Raw genomic sequence first — 25,195 nt, 5'->3', positions numbered from 1 at the left:
GACCTTCCTGACACGCCCCTGCCCCCATTGCAGGGACCCCTTTTAGGCCCACTCTTCCCCACCTCCGGGGGCCTTCTGATAGCATTTCCAGAGAGACCGCTTTCCCTCCCCGCCCCCCACCCAGTTTTGTGGGCTCACTCTGTCTTAGCCCGTCCCTTTCCCCAAACTCTCCAGATCGGGGGAGAAGCAGGCAAGGCAGCCGCAGAGACTCCTAGGTCAGCTGCAGCCCCCCCCACCACCCCCGACCCAAAATGCTAGAATTGGAGGGACTTGAGAGATTTTCTAGTCGTGTTCTCATTTCCTTGAAGCCTTTAGAAGCTGGCCAAGGTCAGATAGTGAATTAGGGGCAGAGTCAAGAACTTGGAGCTCCTGGTTTTCTGACCCCAAGACCAGGATCTTCCTCCCCACCAGAGCCCTAACTCAGCCCGGAACCTTGCCAAACAGCCATCCCCACAGAGAGCGAGCCTGGGAGATATCCTGGCCGCCCTGCCTCTTCCACCTCCTCCCATTTGGTCACCCCCGAGAAGGGTGGGGAAATGAGGAAGAGGAGATGATCGGGTTCTTCACAGGCTAAGCCTTTGGGGAATAAGGGCCTGCCTCCCCGCCTGCTTTGGCTACCCTCTGGCCTGGTTCTCTCTTCTCTCCCTAACCCTTGCCTTACCCCAACACCGCCCCCCCCTAATATACTGACTGTCTGTTTAGCCTCTGGGCTTACTTCTCTTTTGTCCCATGCTGGCTGGACTCTAGTTTCCCTAAACAGACTCTGTTCCTCTCTCCACCCAGGTGGTTTCCTGGCTTTATCACTCAGGGCAAAGGTTTGGGCTCCCTAGAGAGGGAGGCAGTCACCGTCCTAGGTCCCCCAGGACCCCCCCACATCCTGAAGTTTCTCCTCTGGTACAAGGGGGAGGGGAGAATTGGTATGTGGTGGAGGGCCCCTTGACACCAAGAAGAGAAGGATGGAAAGAAAGCTTTGGGTCAGTTATCTCCTGACCCACCCCTCAACCCACACCCACACAGGGCTGAGGCAGCCTTTTCCTCTGAGAAGAGTAGAAACCAAGCTCTCCTGTTCCCCTTCTTGCTGCGCTTCTTCCTTTTCTTTCCTCCCTCTTTTAACCCTTCTCATTTCCTTTTTCCCCCTTTTTCTCTTTCCTTATTTCTTCTTTTTCTCCTCTCTTTTCCTTTCCCCCTCTTCCCTTTTCCCTCTTTCCCCTTCTTCTCTTTGCTTCTTTCTGCCCATCTTTTCTCATCACCTATCCTTTCTCTTTTCTTCTTTCTTCCCCTTTCTCTCCCTCTTTCCCTTTCTTTCTGTCCTTTTTCCTTCCTTTTCTCCTTCCCTGCTTTTCCCTGTCCCCTGTGTGTGCCCTCTGGTGGCTAAAAGGAGTGACCTTTTTCCTAAGAGTTTCCCCCCACCCAAAAGATGGGGGGGGGGGGGGGCAGGAATGGGACAGAGCGGAGGGAGAAAATGAAGAATTCTACAAAATGAGGAACTTGACCTGAAAAGAACTCTAAATTCTAGTTACAGGGACTCAACCACACAAAGAGCCAGAGAGACATTATAAAACATCTTATGTTACAAAGACAATATCTGTACAAACATCTGGCCCAGTTCAGAGCCCCGTTCCCACCCCCCTCCCCCAGTCCTCTGGGATGAAGGAGCTCAGAGCACTTGGACATCCCAGATCTGAGAAGGTCTGTGCTCAGTCCTGTCCCACAGCACAGCATGGTCCCGATCATAGCCCCGGCCACCTGGAGGGAGACAGGAAGGTCGTTCAGGGAGGGCTTGATGGCCCGCGAGCTCCAGAGCGTGGCCCCTCCCTGGCTCCCTGCTCACCCTTCACATCCAGGATCTTGTCCTCGAACATCTCACTGCAGATGTGCCCAGAGGGGTCAATGCTCCAGGTCTGTCTGGGCTGGCGGCTCTCGGCCCAAAGCACCACCTTGGACCCAGGGCTGGGCTGCCCGATCACCTGCAGGCTCATCGTTGGGGCCACCTGGACCCCCAAGAAACAGTTACACCTTTATCCGAGGCTCCGAGTGCTGAGCCAGCCCCTGGTGCACGGCCCGGCGACATCCCTAACTGCAGGAGGCCCCCACCCTCCCAGCCTGCTCAGAGCCAGCTCGCAGCTAATCCCACCAAGGAGCATGATGTCCGGGCTGAAGGAAACCCAGGTCCAGAACGTTAGCACCTGGAGGCACTTCTTCAGGGCAAAAAAAGGCTGTTAGCCCTTAGAACACAGAAAGAAGCCCTTACAGCAAAAACCGCCTGTGTGGGTGAGCCAGTTCCTGCCTCCGGGCCCAGGATCCTCCACCATAAAATGAAGAGTTTGGCTTGTGTCATCTCTGCAAGGGGCGTCTTTTACCTTGGGTCCCTTCCTCCCTGCTGCCCCCCAACTATCCCTGCTCCTCAGCCTACACGCTAAGGCTGCCTTCCATTTCTTCCACATGGAGTGTGTGTGTGCCTACTTATTTCCAGTCATCTCCCCAAAAAGGAGGCAAACCGCTGGAGGGACAGACTATTTTCCCTTCTTTTGTATACTGGTCTCTGGTACACAGTAAGCACTTCATAAATGCTTATTGATTCATTGATTGCTTGTGGCAAAGAGCAACCTCTCTCTCCACAGAATGTCGGCTCTGGGAGGAAGGGGCTGCTTCGTTTTTAGATTTGTACCACCACCCTCCTTAGTGTCAGTACGGTCACTAGCAAATAGTGGCCACTCGATGAATGCTTCTAGATTGCTTGATTTCCCAAACAGGAACCATGTCTTATCTGATCTTCATACTGGCCCCAGTTCCTACGCTGCACAGTGTTCTGCAGAACAGATGTGTGAGAAATGTTTGCCAAATGAATGGATGAACACAGGATATCAGAGCTGGGAGGGCCCTTAGAACCCAGGAAGTCAGAGCCGGGAGGGCCCTTAGAACCCGGGATGTCAGAGCCGGGAAGGCCCTTAGAACCCGGGATGTCAGAGCCGGGAGGGCCCTTAGGACCCGGGATGTCAGAGCTGGGAGGACCTTAGAGATGATTTACTCGAGCACCCTCATTATACAGGAGGCCTGAGTCCCAGATGGGGGAGTCACTGGTCTAAGTTTATCACCCATCGATACACCAGCCCCTCGGTCCCTTCCCTGGGTAATGAGACACTCGGGCAAGCCCACGAGAGGGGGTTCTGGCCTGGCTCTGACTGAGCTCCCTTGGGTTTGGGCACTTCCTGGGGCCCCGGGCAGCGGCCTTCCTTGCCACCCTCCTGCCCCCGCCGCACACACCTGGTTCTTCAGCAGTCCATCTTCATAGTACCAGACACAGCTGCCCCCAGCCCGGGCCTCCGAGACCACCACCCTGCCAGCTTTCATGTCTTCCACGTCCTCGGGCACCGCCAGCCACCTGCCCAGGCCATTGTTCCAAAGGTAGAAATAAACTCGGCGCTAAGAGAAGTGGGGAGAGGGTGAGAAGGAAGACCTGCATCTCCTGGGCCCTCCGGCCTCCTCTTTCTCCTTCCCGGAGCCGGCCCCAGCCCCAGCCTCCCTTCTCCAGCGGGACCCAGGCCCATCTCCCACCCCACCTTTGTGAGCCTGTCCCCCAGAGGGGGCCCATGTCCAGACTCATTTGGGGCGGGGGCAAAGAGAGACGCGGCCACGAGAGAGCCCCCCAGACACAGCAAGCGCCCTCAGACAGCCAGACCCAGCGACCCCCGCCTGTGGCGAACCTGCTTGATTGGGTAGAGAGAGCCAATCCTCTGCGTCCCGCTGTAGGTCAGCCAGTTGGTGATCTCAGTGCTTCCCACCAGCCACTGGCGACCTCGGAAATCGCTGTGCTCACACAGCACCCAGCTGGGAACCGGCGCCCAAAGTGGGGAGACCGAGGCAGAAGCACACGGGGAAGAAGGAAATGGCAGGATGGAGGTCAGAGCTTTGTCACCGCAATGGAAGCACCCGCCTCAGATATGGTTCCCCTAGTCTTGAGGACGGGGATCAGTCTGGGTTGTGTCTTTTTATACCCCCTGGGCTCAGTATCTGGTACACAGTAGGTCCTTAATCAGTGCCTACTATGTTTCGGGGAAGGTGAGCTCTAGCTACTGCGGTTTTTAACTTCTACAGAGGAGAATATTTTGGATGTTCCAAGTTTGGGAAGCCCCCATTCCCCAGGGTCCTGTCTTCCCTCAGCCTCTCTCCTAGGGCCTCCTGCTCATCCCACAACAAACGCATTTTCCCCTTCTTGTCCTCTGCTTCCCTATGTCCTTCCCACCCCAACAAGCTCCCTTGACTCACACGCCCCCCTTGATCCGGATGGACAGGACATGGTTGTTGAAGCCTTCTGCTTGAAGGCTCCGGACTTCCCCATTGAGCTCAATCTCTTTTCCCTCGAAGCACTCCAGCCCATAGAGGAAGATAGATGGCTCTGAAAAATGCTGGCGAAAGGGGAAGCACAGAATAAGACTCTAGTCATGTGTTTCTGGGTAAAATTTAAATTTGAGTCCAGACAGTAGTTACGTGACTGTGTGCTTCAGTTTCCTTATCTGTAAAATGGGGATAATAATAGCATCTATCTTCCAAAGTTGTTGTGTGCATAAAGAAGGGAAGGAGAAAACATTTTTTAAGGGCTTGCAATGTCCCAGAAACAGTCCTGAGTGCTTACAAATAGCATCTCATTTGATCTTCACAACAACCCTGGGAGGAAATCATTATTATCTCATTTTACAGATGAGGAAACTGAGGGCAGATAGAGATGAAAGTTCTTGCCCAGGGTCACACAGGTAATAAACGTCTGAGGCTAGATTTGAACTCATGCCTCCAGCTCTAGAGAACTATCCACTGAGCCACTCTGCCTACGTTCCAAACCCTACAGCACTAGATCTATCATCTAGCTATCATCTTCATCAGCTCCATCTTCATTATACCACGCACTTCATAGGGTGATTAGGAGAGAAAGGCTTTGTCAAAACTGGGTAATTATTTACAGAGTGCCTTCCTGTTGAGGTTATGTATTTACAGAAGAGATAGCTGGGTCCCAGAGTGGTCAGACGACTTGCCCATAGTCGCCCGGAATGTCATTGGTCAAAACCAAGAACGAAGGTCTTCTGACCCCAGGCCCAGGCAGCGCCTTTTACTCACAGTAGAAACCCCGTCTCTAGTCCCAAACTGTTACAAGGCTTCCTTCAGTCACCCTTAACTTTGGCCCAAGTCTAGGGTCTAGCTCCATCTCCTCTAAGCAGGGTTCCCTGAATTTGGGGGTGAGGAATGAGACTGCTCCTAGTAGTCTCCCTTCAAAACTGGAGTCGTAGAATGTAGAATGTCAGAGCCGGGAGGGCCCTTAGAACCCAGGATGTCAGAGCCGGGAGGGCCCTTAGAACCCAGGATGTCAGAGCCGGGAGGGCCCTTAGAACCCAGGAGGTCAGAGCCAGGAGGGCCCTTAGAACCCAGGAGGTCAGAGCCGGGAGGGCCCTTAGAACACAGGAGGTCAGAGCTGGGAGGGCCCTTAGAACCCAGGAGGTCAGAGCCGGGAGGGCCCTTAGAACCCAGGAGGTCAGAGCCGGGAGGGCCCTTAGAACCCAGGATGTCAGAGCCGGGAGGGCCCTTAGAACCCAGGAGGTCAGAGCCGGGAGGGCCCTTAGAACCCAGAATGTTGAAATTGAAATGGAACTTACGTCTCAATTAATCCAACCTCCTCTTTTTATAGGTGGGTAAACTAGGGCCTATAGAAAGAAGAACTGGCTCCAGGGGACTGGATCAGGCTTTGTGACTCCCAGCTCTGCGTGATCTATGACATCATTTTGCTGAGGGCAGTGGGGACGTTGGGAGGGGAGGGGATACTCACCAGGGGGACCTTTCGCAGGGAGCGCAGGACACTGGAGGCCAGGCAGCCCATGGCTGTAAGGGTTGGGAACTCTCCCTCTGAGAGCACATGCTGTTCCCCCTCAAATCCCGGCTCCTCAAACAGGATCCAGCTGTTGGAGTGAGGAGGCGGCTCAGCCTGGCCATCTTAGGCTCTGGGGCCCCCAGAGGTCCTTCCCCTGAGGCTGCAGGGTCCCAGCTCAGGCCCGAGAAGGGCTCCCTTCAGTCCTAAGCCTGAGTCCAGCAGCCTCCACTCTCCTACCCTCAGTCTCAGAGAGAGGCAGGTCTACCCTTCATAGCAGGTAGTGAAGTCTGACTCAGGAAAGAATGGCCTGACCCGTGTGTGGGCCTCAGGCTCCGGGAAAGCAGGGAGGGAAGAGCACCGGAGCCTCCTTCTCCGGGAGGTCGCTCCTCTCCTTCTCTGCCTCTGCTGCCCTTGTCCTGAGGCAAACTCTGGGAAGCCTCCTCCCCCATCCCGCAAAACCAGCCCTTCGGGGCCCCCGCCTGAGAGGGAGGCTCCCCGCTCCCGGGGTTCCCTGTCACCTGCCGCCGTAAACCCGACAGGACTGGGGCTGGAAGGAGGAAGGTAAGGAGGCTTGGTCATCCTCAAACGAGATGTGGTCCCCAAGGAAGTCAGGTCCGGAGAAGAGCTGAATCTGGAACAGGAGAATAACTGTGAGGGCCGGGCAGGGCCTGTAGAACACGGAACATTAGACCCAAGGACACAGGAGCTCCTCACCGACAGACAAAGAGACCTGGGAGAAGATGTGACTTCTGCAGGGTCGTGGGGCAGTTAGTGACACAGCTGGGATTCGAACCCAGGCCAGGAGACAGTGAAGGAGGAGGGCAGGGAAAAATGGTGGGAGAACAGTCCCTAAAGGCCAGCGCTAAGAGCAGCAGGAAGGAGATACGGTCAATCAGCTAAAATTTAGTAATTACCTACGACACGCCAGCCAAAATTTATTCCCTACTAAATGCCAGCCATCGTACTGAGCATCGAGAAAAACACAGAAAGGCAAAAGTCCCTGCCCTCTCATGAGAGAGAACATCAAACAGCTGAGGAAAGAGCATACAGAGGGAGTAAACTGAGGGTGGTCTCAGGTCTCACGGGGAAGGCATCAGAATCAGGAGGAGCTCAGAAAGGCTGCTTCTTTTTTTTTTTTTTTGGCAAGACAGCCGGGGTTAAGCGACTTGTGTAGGTTCCACAGCTGGGAAATGTTAAATGTCTGAGGTGGATTTGGATGCGGGAGCTCCTGGCTCCGGGGTGTATGCACCCTCTAGCTGTCCCCCCAGAAAGGGATACGATGGGATACTATTGCTCTGTAAGAAACGACAAGCAGGCCGATTTCAGAAAAGCCTGGAAAGCCGCACGTGAACTGATGCTGAGTGAAGGGAGCAGAACCAAGAAAAGGTAAATAGCAGCCGCGAGACTGGTGATGATCAGCTGATGAGATCCCTGCTCGCCGAAGGCAGCGAAGGCTTAGAGAAAGCCAGTAAGTCCGGTAATGAGCAGTGCCAGAGTTTCAGGCATGGGGGACAGGCAGGGTGAACGCTCCAAGTCTGGAAATGGATTGTCACGATGGAGAAACAGCAAAGAGGCAAATCTGGGCTCAAGGCAAGGAAAAACTTCAGAGCAATCAGAGCTGCCCCGAAGTGGAGCCTCAGGCTCCCCAATGGCCAATCCATCAGCTAACATTATTGCACCACTATTTGCCAAGCCCTAAAGAGGCAAAGACAAAAACAAAACTACAGTGTCCGGGCTAGCTTTCCAGAGGTCTTCGGAGGGGCCTTGGTCTTTAGGTGGAGAAGTGATGAAGGCAGGAGAGCCACCAGGAGGCTGGTCCAAGATGCAAAGTCTCTCTTCCAGTCCTTCTTAGCCCTTATACACCTCATTGTAATTACATCATTACAGCACACTGAATATGTGGGGACTGGAGAACCATTACGGCCCCATGCTAAGTACATATGTGAACTGGAGAACCATTACGGCCCCATACTAAGTATATGCATGAACCGGAGAACCGTTACGGCCCCATGCTACGTATATGCGTGAACCAGAGAACCGTTACGGCCCCATGCTAAGTATATGCATGAACCGGAGAACCATTACGGCCCCATGCTAAGTATATATGTGAACCGGAGAACCATTACGGCCCCATGCTAGTATATACGTGAACCGGAGAACCATTATGGCCCCATGCTAAGTATATGCGAGAACCGAAGAACCATTACGGCCCCATGCTAAGTATATGTGTGAACCGAAGAACCATTACGGCCCCATGCTAAGTACATATGTGAACTGGAGAACCATTACGGCCCCATGCTAAGTACATATGTGAACTGGAGAACGTTGGGAGGGGAGGGGATACTCACCAGGGGGACCTTTCGCAGGGAGCGCAGGACACTGGAGGCCAGGCAGCCCATGGCTGTAAGGGTTGGGAACTCTCCCTCTGAGAGCACATGCTGTTCCCCCTCAAATCCCGGCTCCTCAAACAGGATCCAGCTGTTGGAGTGAGGAGGCGGCTCAGCCTGGCCATCTTAGGCTCTGGGGCCCCCAGAGGTCCTTCCCCTGAGGCTGCAGGGTCCCAGCTCAGGCCCGAGAAGGGCTCCCTTCAGTCCTAAGCCTGAGTCCAGCAGCCTCCACTCTCCTACCCTCAGTCTCAGAGAGAGGCAGGTCTACCCTTCATAGCAGGTAGTGAAGTCTGACTCAGGAAAGAATGGCCTGACCCGTGTGTGGGCCTCAGGCTCCGGGGAAAGCAGGGAGGGAAGAGCACCGGAGCCTCCTTCTCCGGGAGGTCGCTCCTCTCCTTCTCTGCCTCTGCTGCCCTTGTCCTGAGGCAAACTCTGGGAAGCCTCCTCCCCCATCCCGCAAAACCAGCCCTTCGGGGCCCCCGCCTGAGAGGGAGGCTCCCCGCTCCCGGGGTTCCCTGTCACCTGCCGCCGTAAACCCGACAGGACTGGGGCTGGAAGGAGGAAGGTAAGGAGGCTTGGTCATCCTCAAACGAGATGTGGTCCCCAAGGAAGTCAGGTCCGGAGAAGAGCTGAATCTGGAACAGGAGAATAACTGTGAGGGCCGGGCAGGGCCTGTAGAACACGGAACATTAGACCCAAGGACACAGGAGCTCCTCACCGACAGACAAAGAGACCTGGGAGAAGATGTGACTTCTGCAGGGTCGTGGGGCAGTTAGTGACACAGCTGGGATTCGAACCCAGGCCAGGAGACAGTGAAGGAGGAGGGCAGGGAAAAATGGTGGGAGAACAGTCCCTAAAGGCCAGCGCTAAGAGCAGCAGGAAGGAGATACGGTCAATCAGCTAAAATTTAGTAATTACCTACGACACGCCAGCCAAAATTTATTCCCTACTAAATGCCAGCCATCGTACTGAGCATCGAGAAAAACACAGAAAGGCAAAAGTCCCTGCCCTCTCATGAGAGAGAACATCAAACAGCTGAGGAAAGAGCATACAGAGGGAGTAAACTGAGGGTGGTCTCAGGTCTCACGGGGAAGGCATCAGAATCAGGAGGAGCTCAGAAAGGCTGCTTCTTTTTTTTTTTTTTTTGGCAAGACAGCCGGGGTTAAGCGACTTGTGTAGGTTCCACAGCTGGGAAATGTTAAATGTCTGAGGTGGATTTGGATGCGGGAGCTCCTGGCTCCGGGGTGTATGCACCCTCTAGCTGTCCCCCCAGAAAGGGATACGATGGGATACTATTGCTCTGTAAGAAACGACAAGCAGGCCGATTTCAGAAAAGCCTGGAAAGCCGCACGTGAACTGATGCTGAGTGAAGGGAGCAGAACCAAGAAAAGGTAAATAGCAGCCGCGAGACTGGTGATGATCAGCTGATGAGATCCCTGCTCGCCGAAGGCAGCGAAGGCTTAGAGAAAGCCAGTAAGTCCGGTAATGAGCAGTGCCAGAGTTTCAGGCATGGGGGACAGGCAGGGTGAACGCTCCAAGTCTGGAAATGGATTGTCACGATGGAGAAACAGCAAAGAGGCAAATCTGGGCTCAAGGCAAGGAAAAACTTCAGAGCAATCAGAGCTGCCCCGAAGTGGAGCCTCAGGCTCCCCAATGGCCAATCCATCAGCTAACATTATTGCACCACTATTTGCCAAGCCCTAAAGAGGCAAAGACAAAAACAAAACTACAGTGTCCGGGCTAGCTTTCCAGAGGTCTTCGGAGGGGCCTTGGTCTTTAGGTGGAGAAGTGATGAAGGCAGGAGAGCCACCAGGAGGCTGGTCCAAGATGCAAAGTCTCTCTTCCAGTCCTTCTTAGCCCTTATACACCTCATTGTAATTACATCATTACAGCACACTGAATATGTGGGGACTGGAGAACCATTACGGCCCCATGCTAAGTACATATGTGAACTGGAGAACCATTACGGCCCCATGCTAAGTACATATGTGAACTGGAGAACCGTTACGGCCCCATGCTAAGTACATATGTGAACAGGAGAACCGTTACGGCCCCGTGCTAAGTATATGTGTGAACTGGAGAACCGTTATGGCCCCATGCTAAGTATATGCGTGAACCGGAGAACTGTTACGGCATCATGCTAAGTATATGTGTGAACCGGAGAACCGTTACGGCCCCATGCTAAGTACATATGTGAATTGGAGAACCATTACGGCCCCATGCTAAGTACATATGTGAACTGGAGAACCATTACGGCATCATGTTAAGTATATGTGTGAACTGGAGAACCATCATCTCACCAGTTCCATGAGTTAACACCTGGTTTCAAGCACACTTCTCCAGGGTTCCGGCCCGCTACACTACTCTCCCTAAGAAAAGCAAGTACTAACTTTTTCTTCTGCCTATCTCCATATCCGTCACGCTGCGCAATCGCCATTGCCAATAAGGAGAGCAGACTACACTTTGATCCATCTTCGGTCTCCATCATTCTTTCACTGGAGGCGGATGGCTCTCTCCATCACGAGTCTATTGAAATTGCCCTGAATCACGTCATGGTTAAAAGAGCCACATGCATCCAGCTGATCATCGCAGGATCTTGTTATTGTGTGCACAACCTTCTCCTGCTTCTGCTCACTTCACTCAGCAGCAGTTCACGCAAGTCGTCGCAGGCTTTTCTGAAATCAGCCTGCTCGTTGTTTCTTACAGAACAGTAATATCCCATGACACTCACACGCCATCACTTATCCAGCCAGGTCCCAGCTGATGGGCATCCGCTCAATCTCCACTTCTTAAAGCAAGCAGTACATAATAGGACCTGTAATATTATATACGCTCCTCTTTTCCTGCTCTTCTATGTATATACAAAGGTTCCTTTATTGGTGTCTCTTAAGTTCAGGATGAAAAACAACCTTTTTTGAACCCGCCCCTCTCTGAGGACCTTACATTCTGTTACATCAGACAGTGTGTGCATAGAACCACGTGCTAAATGTAAGAAAACAAGGAGCGCTAGGGCTGGGAGGATAAGGAGAGCTCACGTAGAGATGACCTGCGACCTGAGCTCTGAAGGAGAGGAGGGACTCTAAGGGATGATGGCGAGAAGGGAGCGCAATGGAGCGCCGACTGGGCCAAGACACAGAAGGGGGAGATGGGTAGTTATGGGGACAGTGAAAGGCCAGCTTCCCTAGGCAGAGTAAGCTGGGATAAACATGAAAAGCCTAGAAGAGAAGATGGATTATACAGAACCTTGAATTCCACTCCAAAGGGTTTGCTTTCGGTCCTAGAAGTCATAGGAAGAAGACACTGAAGTTTATTGAGTAAGGCAGTGATGTGGTCAAACCTATAACTTGGAAAAATCATTTCAGCAGCTTCAGAAGTGGGACTGAATAGGGAAGAGACTAGAGGCAGGAGATCACCTAGGGGGTTATTGTAATAATCAAGAAAAGAGGTGAAGGAGGCTTTGAATCGGGGTAGTAGTCTGGTGAGTGAAGAGAAGGAAAGAGTGTGAGAGATGTCATGGAGCTCAAAATAATAAGAGTTGAAGTGAGTGCATTGCAGAGAGCACCAGCCCTGGAGTCAAGAGGGTCTGAGTTCAAAGCTAAGGAAGGAAGGAAGGAAGGAAGGAAGGAAGGAAGGAAGGAAGGAAGGAAGGAAGGAAGGAAGGAAGGAAGGAAGGAAGGAAGGAAGGAAGGAAGGAAGGAAGGAAGGAAGGAAGGAAGGAAGGAAGGAAGGAAGGAAGGAAGGAAGGAAGGAAGGAAGGAAGGAAGGAAGGAAGGAAGGAAGGAAGGAAGGAAGGAAGGAAGGAAGGAAGGAAGGAAGGAAGGAAGGAAGGAAGGAAGGAAGGAAGGAAGGAAGGAAGGAAGGAAGGAAGGAAGGAAGGAAGGAAGGAAGGAAGGAAGGAAGGAAGGAAGGAAACCATTACGGCATCATGTTAAGTATATGTGTGAACTGGAGAACCATCATCTCACCAGTTCCATGAGTTAACACCTGGTTTCAAGCACACTTCTCCAGGGTTCCGGCCCGCTACACTACTCTCCCTAAGAAAAGCAAGTACTAACTTTTTCTTCTGCCTATCTCCATATCCGTCACGCTGCGCAATCGCCATTGCCAATAAGGAGAGCAGACTACACTTTGATCCATCTTCGGTCTCCATCATTCTTTCACTGGAGGCGGATGGCTCTCTCCATCACGAGTCTATTGAAATTGCCCTGAATCACGTCATGGTTAAAAGAGCCACATGCATCCAGCTGATCATCGCAGGATCTTGTTATTGTGTGCACAACCTTCTCCTGCTTCTGCTCACTTCACTCAGCAGCAGTTCACGCAAGTCGTCGCAGGCTTTTCTGAAATCAGCCTGCTCGTTGTTTCTTACAGAACAGTAATATCCCATGACACTCACACGCCATCACTTATCCAGCCAGGTCCCAGCTGATGGGCATCCGCTCAATCTCCACTTCTTAAAGCAAGCAGTACATAATAGGACCTGTAATATTATATACGCTCCTCTTTTCCTGCTCTTCTATGTATATACAAAGGTTCCTTTATTGGTGTCTCTTAAGTTCAGGATGAAAAACAACCTTTTTTGAACCCGCCCCTCTCTGAGGACCTTACATTCTGTTACATCAGACAGTGTGTGCATAGAACCACGTGCTAAATGTAAGAAAACAAGGAGCGCTAGGGCTGGGAGGATAAGGAGAGCTCACGTAGAGATGACCTGCGACCTGAGCTCTGAAGGAGAGGAGGGACTCTAAGGGATGATGGCGAGAAGGGAGCGCAATGGAGCGCCGACTGGGCCAAGACACAGAAGGGGGAGATGGGTAGTTATGGGGACAGTGAAAGGCCAGCTTCCCTAGGCAGAGTAAGCTGGGATAAACATGAAAAGCCTAGAAGAGAAGATGGATTATACAGAACCTTGAATTCCACTCCAAAGGGTTTGCTTTCGGTCCTAGAAGTCATAGGAAGAAGACACTGAAGTTTATTGAGTAAGGCAGTGATGTGGTCAAACCTATAACTTGGAAAAATCATTTCAGCAGCTTCAGAAGTGGGACTGAATAGGGAAGAGACTAGAGGCAGGAGATCACCTAGGGGGTTATTGTAATAATCAAGAAAAGAGGTGAAGGAGGCTTTGAATCGGGGTAGTAGTCTGGTGAGTGAAGAGAAGGAAAGAGTGTGAGAGATGTCATGGAGCTCAAAATAATAAGAGTTGAAGTGAGTGCATTGCAGAGAGCACCAGCCCTGGAGTCAAGAGGGTCTGAGTTCAAAGCTAAGGAAGGAAGGAAGGAAGGAAGGAAGGAAAGAAGGAAGGAAGGAAGGAAGGAAGGAAGGAAGGAAGGAAGGAAGGAAGGAAGGAAGGAAGGAAGGAAGGAAAGGAGGGAGGGAGGGAGGGAGGGAGGGAGGAGGGAGGGAGGAAAAAAGGAAGAAAGGAAGGAGAGGGGGAAAGAGGGAGGAAGGGAGGGAGGGAGGGAGAGAAGGGAAGAAAAAGGAAGGAAGAAGGGAGGGAGGGAGGGAAGGAGGAAGGGAGGAAGGAAAGAAGGAAGGAAGAAAGGAAGGAGGGAAGGAGGGAAAAATGTGAAGTTAAGGAGAGGGAAGGGCTGAGGGTGACTGATTCCAGGATGGTAGGTGATGGAAGGCTGATGGTGATTTAGAACACAGTGAGGAGGTCTGGGGGAAGGACAGTCTAGAGAAGAGTTCTGTTGGGGACACACTGAGTCTGAGCCTCCTGTGAAGCCCCAGGTGGAAGCGACCAGTGGCAGTGGCTCAGAACCGATAAGGGCTCCCCTGGGAGCGGATGAGGTCACCCTAAGCAGAGCAGACATCTGAATCAGAGCCGGGGCACACCCAGCACTGGAGGCGAAGGGAAGTGGATGAGGGGAGGGAACTGGAGTTTCCTGCTGGGGACAGTTAGGACAGGTGGGCCCGGAGGCCCTGTCCAACCCAGAGTCAGTGACTGCCGGGAGCAGGGGAGAAGAGAAGCTCATCCGGCCCCTCCCTCCCTCCAGCGAGGACCCCTTCCTTACCTTAGAGACAAAGTGTAGGTTCTGCTCCCCGACCTGGAAGAGAAAAGAGGATCAGGAGGACCCTAGGGCCACCAGGCTTCCTCAGAGTTCCGGCACGACCAGCAGCTGGCCCCCCAAGCCCCACAGGAAGCGTCCCCAGATGCCCCTCCTGGGCCCTTCCTGCTTTTGGCTCTGTTCCAATCTCATCCCTTCAAGAGAAGCTCTGGCCCTCCCCGTGTCACGGCCCCCCTCTGGCTCCATTGGCCTTGAAAACATGGGTTTGTTGAAGCTAAGGGAGGCTCCTTTGCCTCCTCATTTGGGCCCAGATCTCCAGGAAGAGGGCCCTTCCATGGCCCCTAACTCATCGTCCCACCCCCGAAACACCCCCTCCCACCCCTCACACCCTCTCCATATCCAGCTCTGAGACTGAGCCTCCGCCCCGGCCCACGGTCCTCAGAGCCCTGGCCCTTCTGCCTGGAGACCCCCAAGCCTTCAGGCCTGCCTGGCCCAACCTCAATATCCCTTAAAGGCCCTTCCCACAATCTTGATCCTGCCCCGTCCGCGCTAGAGACCTCACTGACCTGCAAAATCGGCTGCAGGGAGGTGATGGTGCTGTTGCCGGCCCCCCAGTCATCGCAGTTTCGGTACACGCCCTTCTCGAGTATGTACTGCTCCCCAGAGAAGCCCACCTGCTCATAGGCCACCCACCTGTGGGCGGAAAAGAGGCCGTGAGCGGGGAGAGCCGGGAGGCAGAAGAAAGGGGGCTGAAAGTCTCGGGCCCTGGGACTGAGCAGGGCGTGATACCAGGGAGGGTCACACGGCACAGACATGGGACGCCGGGATAGGCAAGAAGCCTGGACAAGAGCTCCTGAGCAGCCACGTTGGAGCTACCAGGAAGCGGGGCCCCATCCATGGAGACGGGAAAAGGAGCAAGAGCTCCGCTTTCCAAGCAACGAAAGGCTTGTCAACAGCAATGTTCTCTCAGTCCCCTTCTCTGACAGGGAAACTGAGGCTCGGGGAGGGCCAAAAATTTATTCAAGGTAAATAGCTAGGATGTGCCAAAGCCAGGGCTTCGAACCTGGTCTCCTGGCATCACAACGTGCCCCCCTACCACACACCCTGGGGGCCTTCCCCTTCTCTCAGTGTGTCTCTGCCCTGCTCTTACCTTCTCTTTCTGTCTTTCTGGCCTTCTCTCACATACACCCTGGGATTCCCTATCTTTTTTTCTTATTCTATCTGTCTCTTCTTTCCTTTTCCCGCTCCCTCTTCTCCCTCTCCCTCTCCTTCTCAGTCTCCCTCCTTCCTTCCTCTCTTCTGTCTCTACCTTTGTCTTTGTGCTTCTGTTTTTGTGTTTCTCTCTCTTCCCTCTGTCTCTCTCTCTGTGCCCCCATCTCTGTGTCTTTGTGTGTCTCTCTGTGTGTGTGTCTCTGTCTCTGTCTCTCTCTTTCTCTCTGTCTCTCTCTTTCTCTGTCTGTCTCCATCTGTCTCTGTCTCTCTCTCTGTCTCTGTTTCTGTCTCTCTCTGTCTCTCTCTCTCTGTGTCTCTGTGTGTGTGTCTCTCTCTCTGTCTCCATCTCTATCTGTCTCTGTCTCTATCTCACCCACGCCCCACTTTAGGGTCCTTTTCCATCATACCCCCTCGGCCTGATGCTGCCGGTCTGTGCCCTTGGGGTCCCACCCTCCCCTGGCGTCCCCTTGGGACCTCCTTTGCCCCTTCCCCCGGCACTCACACGCCACTCAGCACGTGGATGGCCTGTGTGGTGAGTCCGTGGCCAGCCAGCTGCACGTCCGGCAGTGCTTCGCTCAGCCCCACACTCTGTCCCTCAAAGTCTGCGGCCTCAAACAGCATCACAGACGGGTCCGAAAAGTCCTGGGTACAAGCAGACAGTCAGCCCGTCCCGCTCCCGTCCCCGCCGCTCTGGCTCTTACTCTGGCCTCCGGGGAGACGCCCAGTTAGGTGACGGGGAAGGGGGCTACACTGAGCCGGAGGCGGGGCAAGAACCCCCTCTGAGGGGAGGGGAGGCAGGAGGATGGACCAAACCGGCTCTGGAGATGCTCCCTTACCGTGCGTATGACCCTCAGCGAGGTCAGGGATTCGTCATAGCCGCCCCAGTGGGACCAGTCTGGGTACTCGCCTTCCTCCAGCAGGTACTGGTGTCCCCGGAAGCCTTCTTTCTCATAGCCTACCCAGCTACGTCAGACAGACAGACAGACAGACCCCTTCAGCTCCCCACAGCCTCCGCCGCTCCCGTTGTCAGAGGGAGGGCCGCCGGGGCTCTGTGGTGCGCAGGCTCTGGACTCAGAGGACAGGGGGCACCATTCGGGGCTGGGGGAGACAACTTCCTGAGTTAGGAGCGTGGGGGGACCAAGTGGGGAGGAGGGGGTGAAGAAAGCCTAGCAGGGGTGCCAGAGGTCAACAACCAACCCATGGCGTTGAGTGAAGAGAATGGGTCCCCAGCCCATGAGCCCCGCCCCTTACCAGCCCCCAAGGACACGCAGGGAGCCCACAGTGGCCAAGCTGGGGCTCTGCCCATCCTCCGGCCTCCTCAGGTCATAGATGTCTCGGCTCACTTCCCAGCAGTGGCCCTGGAAGTCCGCGGCCTCGTACACCAGGGCCTGGAAAGGGGGAGGGAATGCCAGGGGTACGGGAAGTCTTGACCCCAACTGTGATCTTGCAGTTGCCCCCTCCAGCCGCCTCTTCAGGGCCAGACTCTCTGATACAGAGTGATCACCTGCCTTTCCGAACCCTTGTTTCCCTCAGCAATCCCTAAGTCCTTGGATGGTTTCCCCATTCCTTTACTAGACCTTCTCATCCCCTCACTGAGCTCCTCTTGCCCTGGGATATCTCTTCATGAGACCCCACCTGTGTGGGCCCTAGCCCTCACTAAGCTCCCCCCCCTTATTATCGTGGCCCTCAATGAGTCCCCTCCCTTCTCGCTGAATGCCCTGGGATCACTGAGTACGGATCCCCTCAGGAAGCCCCCATCACCTGTTGGGAACGTCCATTCTCTCCGCTGAAGCCTGAGTTGAGTATGTCACTAGGAGCTGCTTCCCAGGGCATCCCAGAGGGCTCAGGGGAAACCCTTACCCACAATACCAGGCCCTTTTACCCTAGACCCCCCTCCCTTCCAAACCTCAGGGAAGCTCTTCTCTCCAAAGCCAGCTTTCCTCAGGGCTCCCTCCTTCCCCTCAGAATCACATCCCCATCCCAGAACAGGTCCCAGGAGGGAGCAGGGGTGGAAAGCTTCGGGCCTTACCTTGGGCTCCCCCGGCTTCTCCACGGTGGGACAACCCTGCAGAGGTGACAAAGTAAAGTGGGGACAGAGAACAGAGGAAAGGCCAAGGGAAGGACAGGAAGGGCCGTCGCTTTGGGGCTGACCCCAGGGACAGTTTCTTTTGACCTTTCACCTCTTTCCCTTTGACCATTCCTTCATCCAAAGTGAATATTCCCACAGTCAAAAATGACCATTTCAGCTCCTCCTCTGTCCTTTGGACAGTACTCCCTTCCCTTCTCCTCTCTCCCCTCTCCATCCCTCTGGGCCTGATGGCCAAGCTGGGGGTCTCTTCAGACCCGGGCTCCTTGATAGACAATGACGGAGCCGAGGCTCATGGGTTACTGCTCTCCTGGCTCTGGGGCTCACCAGTCTCAAAGGCTTCAGGGAGCTGATGTGAGGGTCAGAAGCCCCCCAGGCTTCCCAGGAAGGGTAGATGCCAGGCTCCAGGACGCAGGGAACCCCGGCGTAGTAGGGCTTGGAGTAGAGCAGCCACCTGGGGAGAAGCAAGAGTGTCCTTGACGTGGTCCCACAGAAACAGGGGCTGGGGCTGAAGGAGGATATGGGAGCCCTGGTGGGAGATACTGGGGCTGAGAGAAGTCAACATTGTTCTGTCCCCTGAGCTCTTCTCCGGGCAGGGGACGGGAAGAGAATGAAGTCATCCCTGTCTTACCATCCCGCAGTGACAGTGACAGATGAGGCAAGTAAGGGCTGTCCCTGCCCCTGGGCATCTTCCAAGGCTTCCGTCAGCTTCACCTGGACACCCTCGTTGCCTTCCTTTGAGAACAGGCTGATCTCGGGGATGACATAATTCTGGGATAGGAGGAAGGACAGACAAGATGCTCAGCCTCTAGGGAGAGTCGCTGGGCCTCCCTGGACTCTGGGGCTGGGGCCACTCGTCCAGAGGCAAAGGGACGCATACAATGACTTCTGAAAAGTTCAATTACTCAACCCTGCCAGCTCCTCAGGCTGATGAAGGGGGCTAGTCCCTCATCCACTGGCTTTGGGCAGCCCCAATAGGGCTGCCTATAATAATAATAATAATAACAACAATTATTATTATTATTGCATACTTTTCCCGGCTGTCCCCCATGCTTGAGACGTGCTCTCTCCTCTGCTCTGACCACTGACCTCCCTGGCTTCCTTTAATTCCCAACTAAAATTCCCCCTTCTACAGGAAGCCTTCCCCAAACCGTCTTAACTCTAGCTCCTTCTCTTGTTAATTATTTCCTATTTATCCGATATATTGCTTGCTTTGCATAAATTTCTTTGTGTTTGGTTCCTCCCGCCCCCGTTAGAGTGTAAGCTCTTTGAGGGCCTCCTTTTATATTCCCCAGTCCCTAGCAGAGTGTGACACAGAAGGCACTTAACAAATGTTGACTGACTGACTGATTATCGCTTTTGATCCTCATATTTTCTCCAGGACAGACAGGGAAGATATCATGTCCATTTTATAGAAAAGATAACGAGGTTTACGGAGAGAGAAGTGGTAGGATGAGTGTTACCTCAGAGTCAGGTCACCTAATTCCAAATTCAGCACTCACTCTACTATACCACACTGTTCCATTTTACAGGTGAGAGGAAAATTAGACTCAGAATGGGCAAGTGACTAGAATAAGGTCACACAGCAAGGAAGTGATAAGACCCTTTGTCATCTTCTATCTAGAAAAATCGATGTTCTTTCCATCCTAGAATTACACTACCATTTAAATGCCTTGTGTAGGTTCTATAGCAAGCTGCTTACCTTCTCAAGGAGGAGGGAAGGGAGGGAGAGAGAGAGAGACTTTAGAATTCAAAATTTTAAAAATCAATATTAACTTTTTTTGTTCAGAAATTGTAAAAATTGAGAAAAAATAATTGAGAAAATTGAGAAAATTGAGAAAATTGAGAAAAAATACAATTAAAATTAAGTGTTAGAAAAAAATCATTTAAGTGCTGCTGTGTGCCAGGAGGATAGAAAGACAAAAATGAAATAGTCCCTGCTCTCAAGAAGCTTACATTCTAGTGGGAGAAACAACCTGCAAAGTAGAAAGGTCAGAGAATCAGGCTTGTGAGGAGCAAATCACAGATTACTTGATGGCATCCAAAATTTGGCTCTAGTCCCTCCACCTTATTTACACAACTGGACTATTCCCTATTTACCAAACATATCCTTCATTTCCCACCCCTTAGCCTTTGCTTGCCACAGTCCTTATACCTGGAGCACCATCCCCTCCTCCAAGTTCCCACCCAAGTGATACCTTTCCTAGATCCTCCTACCTGAATAGGATCTTCCCTTCCTGGAGCTTGCCTTCCTGTACCAACTAGATTAAGCTCTTTGAGGGGCTACAGCCTTCTTCATGTCTCTCTCCACTACTACTGAGATCAATTTGGAGTCAATGAAAATTGAGGGGAACCCAACAGCTCTGTGAGGTCCTATCCCCACTTACAGAGGAGGCAAGGTCCCATGGCTAGTTCCAGAGACAGCACCAAAGCCTGGACCACTTCCCACTTTGCCACACCGCCCTCCAAAGTTTATCACAAATAATCAATGAATGAGTAACTGGCCTGCCCTGCCCCCTCCCTTTGTCTTTCATCTCAGCCGGAGGCGGGAGGACACACTTGGGTTATAGTGTGGAAGCCCCTAAATCAGTCGGTCTGTTCCTGCTTCTTCCTCCTGCCCCAGACTTCCCCGGTTTCTCTCGGGCCGGCCCAGCCTAGAACAACGCAGATCTGTCTCCAGGCCCTCAGCCCCTCCCTGACTTGGGGCTCCCCGTAAGCGGAGATTTTGTCTCTGGCTCTCTAGGGCATCCTGAGACAACGCTCCCCATCTCTCAGGCTCTGAGGAGAAGGGGATGATGGTGGGGAACAACTCCTGGCCCTCACCCCCATTAAGCTCCTTCACTCACCCGGACAATCCTCCTGAGGGAGCCCACAGTCACAGGAGCCCCTGCTGGGCCTGACATCCGGAGCTCTGTGTTCCCCTCGGGGAGGACCAGCTTCTGGCCCTGGAATCCAGGCTTCTCATACAGCAGCCACCTGAGGGCACAGTGGATACCTGGGAAGGGGCCCTTGGGGGAGAGGGGCCTTCCCCAAAGCCTGACCCAGAGCCCCACAGACCCCCGGTCCTAGGGCTGGCCGGTCCAGTTGTGGCGGGCTCAGCGCTTGGTTTCTGCTGGTGCAGAGGCGGACAACGGCCGTATCCCACCCCCATCCCGACGCCCCCTCTGCAGAGCCCTGCCTGGGCACTCGGCCCCTGCACTCACTCACCCTCCACGGAGCACCCGCAGGGAAGCTGGAGGGGGTAGCCAGCCTGTGGCATCAGTGACATCATCCCAGACCTCCCGGGCTTGGCCCTGGCAGTCGGGCTCCGAGAAGAGGATGATCTGGGGATGAGAGAGGGAAGGTCAGATCCCTCCCAGAGGGGTCACCGTCTCTCCCTCTGGCACCCCCGCCTCGCCCTCCCTCTGCCCCAGCCCGTTCCAGCCCGCTGGCCCTTCTGCCCTATTCCCCGGATCACCGACCATTGATTCTCCTCTACCTTCAATTATGCTCAGACCTTTAACCTTTCGGCCCCAAGCTCCCCCCAAGCTTGACCCCAGGCCCTCTGGCCAGGCCGATCCCCTCCCCTCTCCAGCTGCACTAGTCTGTTCTCCTCAACTCTAATCTATCCATCAATAAGCATTTATAAATGGTCCACTGTGGACCAGGCGACCGAGGATGACAGCCCCATCCCTGCCCCCCGGGCCTCCCCCCCACACCCCCTGCACCCTCCATACCTTTCCTGGTCTGCTGTTTAGTTTTCCTTGTGGTTTCTCTTCCCAACTCTAGCCAGGTAAGGAAAGAACACAAAAAAGGGATGTTCTGAAAGATCACTCTCAGGCCGGCCCCTCTGACCCCTGACTATCCTCAGACCTGATGAAACCCCCCAGCACTCAGCAGATCATTATTACTGCACAATACAATTTCTATGGAACTAAAAAGTTAAGCAAGCCCTTTGTGAGAGATGGTAGAAATATTAGTATACCCATTTTACAGAGAAAAAAAACTGAGATAGGCCCCGGATTCAAACCCAGTCAAATGGGATCATGAGATGTAGAACTGACAGCGATCTTAGAAATCATTCAGTGGAGGGGGGAGTTTAATGTGGAGTCTATGAATGTGTTACTCTGATAACTGTATGTCAATATGACTGGCCTTTGTCATGGACTTAATTATTATTTTGTGCATTCAAAAACATTATTCTGAGAAGGGGCCACAGGCTTGCAAAGGACGCCAGTGCAGAAAAAGGTTACCAACTCTGGATTTCAATCAATCTTTTCTTTGATCAGAGTGAGGGAAAAAAGGCCACCTGGACCAAGGTCACACAGGATGGAACAAGACGTTCTCCAGAGCCAGGAATTCAAGGGAAGCCTTTGGACTCCTAACCCAACGCACTTCCCATTCTCTTCCATGAGATCTCTCCCACCCTGCTTGACACACTGAAAGGACTTCTCTTTCTCCTTTCCGGCCTCTGTTCCATGGCCCAATGCAGTACCTCTAAAAATAAAAATGAGGCAGCTGGGAGATGCAGTGGAGAGAGGGCTGCACCTGGCTCGGGAGGATCTGAGTTCAAATCCAGACTCAAACACTTTCTGTTTGTCTGATCCTAGAAAATCACTTAATCGCTGCCTTTGTTTGCTTAGCTGTAAAATGGTCATAATAATAGCACCTATTTCACAGGTGGTGTTGTAAGGATCAAATGAGAACTATTTGCGTATAACAGAACAAAATTTGGTTATAATGATTATAATAACATAAGATTTTAAAGTGCTGTCAGTGCCCTGTAGTATTATTGAATAATAATTATTATTTTGTTAATTCTATTATTATTATTGCCATTATTGAATTCTCTTACCCTGCCTTCGGGAGGTGGAATGGAGCCCGTGATTTCAGCCTGCACCTGTGGCTTTCCTTGGCTGGACAGCAGGGGTATGCGTCCAGGACCCTTCTCCAGGACCGGGGACACGAGGGGTCTCAGGGAAGATAGTTTGGCCCCCAGAGTGCCGGGGAGCGCCACTTCCCCTCCTCCAAACAGGAGGCTGCCCTCCAGGCGGGAGGGAGGAGTCCCAGCGGCCCCCCGCCGCGGGCCCAGCTCCCCTGCCTGAACATCAGCCATGTGCAGCTTCATCATGTCCAGCGGGGAGCGGGCTTTCGGGGTCTGCCGGGAGGGTCGGGTGTCCCAGAGCAATCCGGGCCCGGGGCTGGCCTTCTCCTGGCGCCGCTGAAGCTTCTCATCGTCACTGAGATAGGGATTCTCGGGCTCCTCATCCAGCTCCGGCTCCGGCTCCGGCTCCGGCTCCACCCTGAGCTCGGGCCCAGGTCCTGGAGCCCAACTTGAAGCCTGGTCCTCATCGATGGCAGGCAGCGTGGCGTACATGGCCAGGTAGGAGGAGCGGGGTGCCCGGGGCAGCCTGTGGGTGCGCAGGATCTCGGGGGCCTCCATGTTCCGCAGAGTGTCCAAGAAGAGCTCCAGGTCAGCGGCCAGAGTTACTTCTTCTTCTTCTACAGAATCCAGGTTGGCTGCATCCTTGGCAGGGGCCTGTGAGGGCCCAAGCGGGAGGGAAGCCCCAGCCTCCAAGGGAAATCGGGCAGGAGAGTCTTGGGGCCCCGCCGTGACTTCAGTCTTTGCTGGGGGTGGGACGAGAGGGGTTCCAGGGCCCGGGACAGCCTCAGTCTTTGTTGGGGGTGGGACGAGAGGGGTTCCAGGGCCCGGGACAGCCTCAGTCTTTGCTGGGGGTGGGACGGGAGGGGTTCCAGGGCCCGGGACAGCCCCAGTCTTTGCTGGGGGTGGGATAGGAAGGGTAACAGGGCCCGGGACAGCCTCAGTCTTTGCTGGGGGTGGGACGAGAGGGGTTCCAGGGCCCGGGACAGCCTCAGTCTTTGTTGGAGATGGAATGAGATGAGTTCTGGCAACTGAGACAACCTCAGTCTTCATCAGGGATGAAACAAGAGGCGTTCCAGGGCCCAAGACAAGTTCAGTCTTTGGGGGTGATGGGAGGGGAGGGGTTCCAGAGTCTAGAACAAGCTCCGTTTTTGTGGAAGATGGGGCAGAATGTTCTCCAGAACCCAGGTCAATTTCATTCCTTTGGGGTGATGGGGTAAGAGAAGGTCTAAGTTCTGGGACAGCTTTGTCCCTTTTGGGGAATGGTACAAGAAGCATTTCAGAACTCATGACTACCTCGGTCCTCTTGGAGGATGAGTCCTGGGGAGCTCCAGGGCTCAGGACAACCTCACTTTTCCTCTGCGATGGGGTCGGGGATATTCTAGACTCCAGGGAGCGCTCGGCGCTGGGGCCAGGACACAGCGGGAGCAGCTCTGGTACAGGGAGAGTGCTCGGGTGCTGGGGCCCAGGGGAGGAGGGGACTAAAGTCCTGGCAGGGGGGCCCTGAGAAGGAAACCCAAGAGGAGTTGGGCTGATTGCAGACTCAGACAGTCTGGTACTCGGTACTTCCCTCTCTTTGGGCAAACAGGCCTCCGCAAGGACACCGGTAGCTCTGAGGGGACTTTCTTCTTGGGTAGCCTTCCCAAATTCTGGCGGCTGTTCCTGAGTCTCCGGCACTCCCACCTGGCTTGAGGAAGGCCCTTGGAACCTGGAGACGGCCTGGGGAAGCCGACTCTGCCTCAGGGTCTTGGCTTTTGGGGGAAGGGGCTCAGAGGGCACTAGGCTGGTGAGGATTTCCAGGGCCTGGCTCCGACTGGGCGAGGGCGAGCCTTCAGGACGGGGGCCCACCACAACAGCCCGGACAGTTCGGGCCACGTGGCGGCCCCGCGGCAGCCCCTCGGGCCCAGTGGGCCCGATCACTAGCGAGCTGCTGCTGCTGGTCCGCCTCTCCACACGCCCCCCCACCACCGTGGTGGTGCGCACAGTGCGAGTCACCCGCCGCTCCTCGGAGCCCCGGACCACCCCGCTGGAGGCGCCCAGGCCAGGGTGAGGGCTGGCCTCCCGGGGCCCGGCAGGGACGCTGAGCCTTGACATTTCGGCCTGAGGAACGGGGGCGCCGCCGTGGCCTTGGCCCCCGGCCTCCCTCAGTTTCCCCTGCTGCCGCTTCTCCTTCGGGAGCGGCGTGTACATCTTGGAGAAGATGGGCTCATGGCTGACAAATTTCTTTTTGTCACCGGGAGCCAGGTCCTCAGGGGGCTCCTGCCGCTCCCTGGCCCTGACCTTGGCCCCCTGGGAGTTCACAGTCTCTTCCTCACACGTGGTGACGCCATTGACCTCCTCTCGCTGGTAGGAATAGGCGTAGGACTCCTCCTGGGAAGCGGCTCCCGCTCCGCGTGAGACCAGGGAGACCTTGTGGAAGCGGTGCCGAACCTCCTCCTGGGCGGGGGGCCGATGCCGCCAGGTCAGGGTGGTGCTCACCACGCGCGACTCCGGCTGCCCCGGCTGGGGGCCTGCCTCCTCCATGCCCGGGCCCGGCACCGTGCCCTGTGGCACAGGCTCCTCACTGCTCAGCAGGCCCAGAGCCCTGCGAAGGACAGAGGCGGCGGTCAGTCAGGGACCCCTGCAGCCCTCCCGACACTCAGCCTGTCCCTGCCCAAACGGGAGCAATGGTGAGGAGGAGGAGGACGACTGACACGGCGAACACTGACTCTTTAGACTGGCCCTTCTAGAAAAGTAATCGTGTCCACTCCCTGTCTCTAAGCCTCTTCCAGCTCTGACCTCCTGGGT

At 54.3% G+C, this 25,195-nt stretch overlaps 1 protein-coding gene across 5 annotated transcripts; it reads right to left on the bottom strand.

Annotated features, from left to right (window-relative positions):
- Positions 1 to 1,549: 1,549 nt before the first annotated feature.
- CRYBG2 (crystallin beta-gamma domain containing 2) lies at positions 1,550 to 24,979 on the bottom strand. Of its 5 annotated transcripts, none has more exons than XM_051988144.1 (20): positions 23,348 to 24,979; positions 22,382 to 23,194; positions 21,264 to 21,311; positions 20,755 to 20,870; positions 20,394 to 20,523; positions 18,179 to 18,318; positions 17,875 to 18,001; positions 17,491 to 17,526; positions 16,713 to 16,849; positions 16,298 to 16,424; positions 15,964 to 16,103; positions 14,816 to 14,942; positions 14,256 to 14,288; positions 8,764 to 8,876; positions 8,203 to 8,332; positions 4,267 to 4,406; positions 3,705 to 3,828; positions 3,265 to 3,423; positions 1,832 to 1,991; positions 1,550 to 1,746 (listed from the first exon to the last, which is right to left on the bottom strand). In XM_051988144.1, the coding sequence occupies exons 1-20, from the start codon at positions 24,929 to 24,931 to the stop codon at positions 1,658 to 1,660; spliced, it is 4,473 nt and encodes a 1,490-aa protein (XP_051844104.1). In that variant the 5' UTR covers positions 24,932 to 24,979; the 3' UTR covers positions 1,550 to 1,657. The 5 variants fall into 5 exon arrangements, with proteins under 5 accessions (XP_051844104.1, XP_051844103.1, XP_051844100.1 ...); XM_051988143.1 differs by having other exon boundaries at positions 22,382 to 23,245; positions 23,348 to 24,978; XM_051988140.1 differs by having other exon boundaries at positions 22,382 to 24,977.
- Positions 24,980 to 25,195: the final 216 nt, after the last annotated feature.

Source organism: Antechinus flavipes, chromosome 3 (assembly GCF_016432865.1).
Source record: "Antechinus flavipes isolate AdamAnt ecotype Samford, QLD, Australia chromosome 3, AdamAnt_v2, whole genome shotgun sequence".
Classification (NCBI taxonomy): Eukaryota; Metazoa; Chordata; class Mammalia; order Dasyuromorphia; family Dasyuridae; genus Antechinus; species Antechinus flavipes.
The sequence above is the reverse complement of the archived record's forward strand: the minus strand, read 5'-3'. Positions and strand labels throughout refer to the sequence as shown.

What these genes read in the sequence shown, in the direction of transcription:
- CRYBG2 (XM_051988140.1), bottom strand. Translation starts at nt 24,931, where the DNA reads ATGGAGGAGGCAGGCCCCCAGCCGGGGCAGCCGGAGTCGCGCGTGGTG. An exon ending in ATCCACGTGCTGAGTGGCGT is followed by an intron (nt 14,943 to 15,963) that starts GTGAGTGCCGGG and finishes TTCCGCCCACAG; the next exon opens with GTGGGTGGCCTATGAGCAGG. An exon ending in ATGGACTGCTGAAGAACCAG is followed by an intron (nt 1,992 to 3,264) that starts GTGTGTGCGGCG and finishes TTGGGGGTCCAG; the next exon opens with GTGGCCCCAACGATGAGCCT.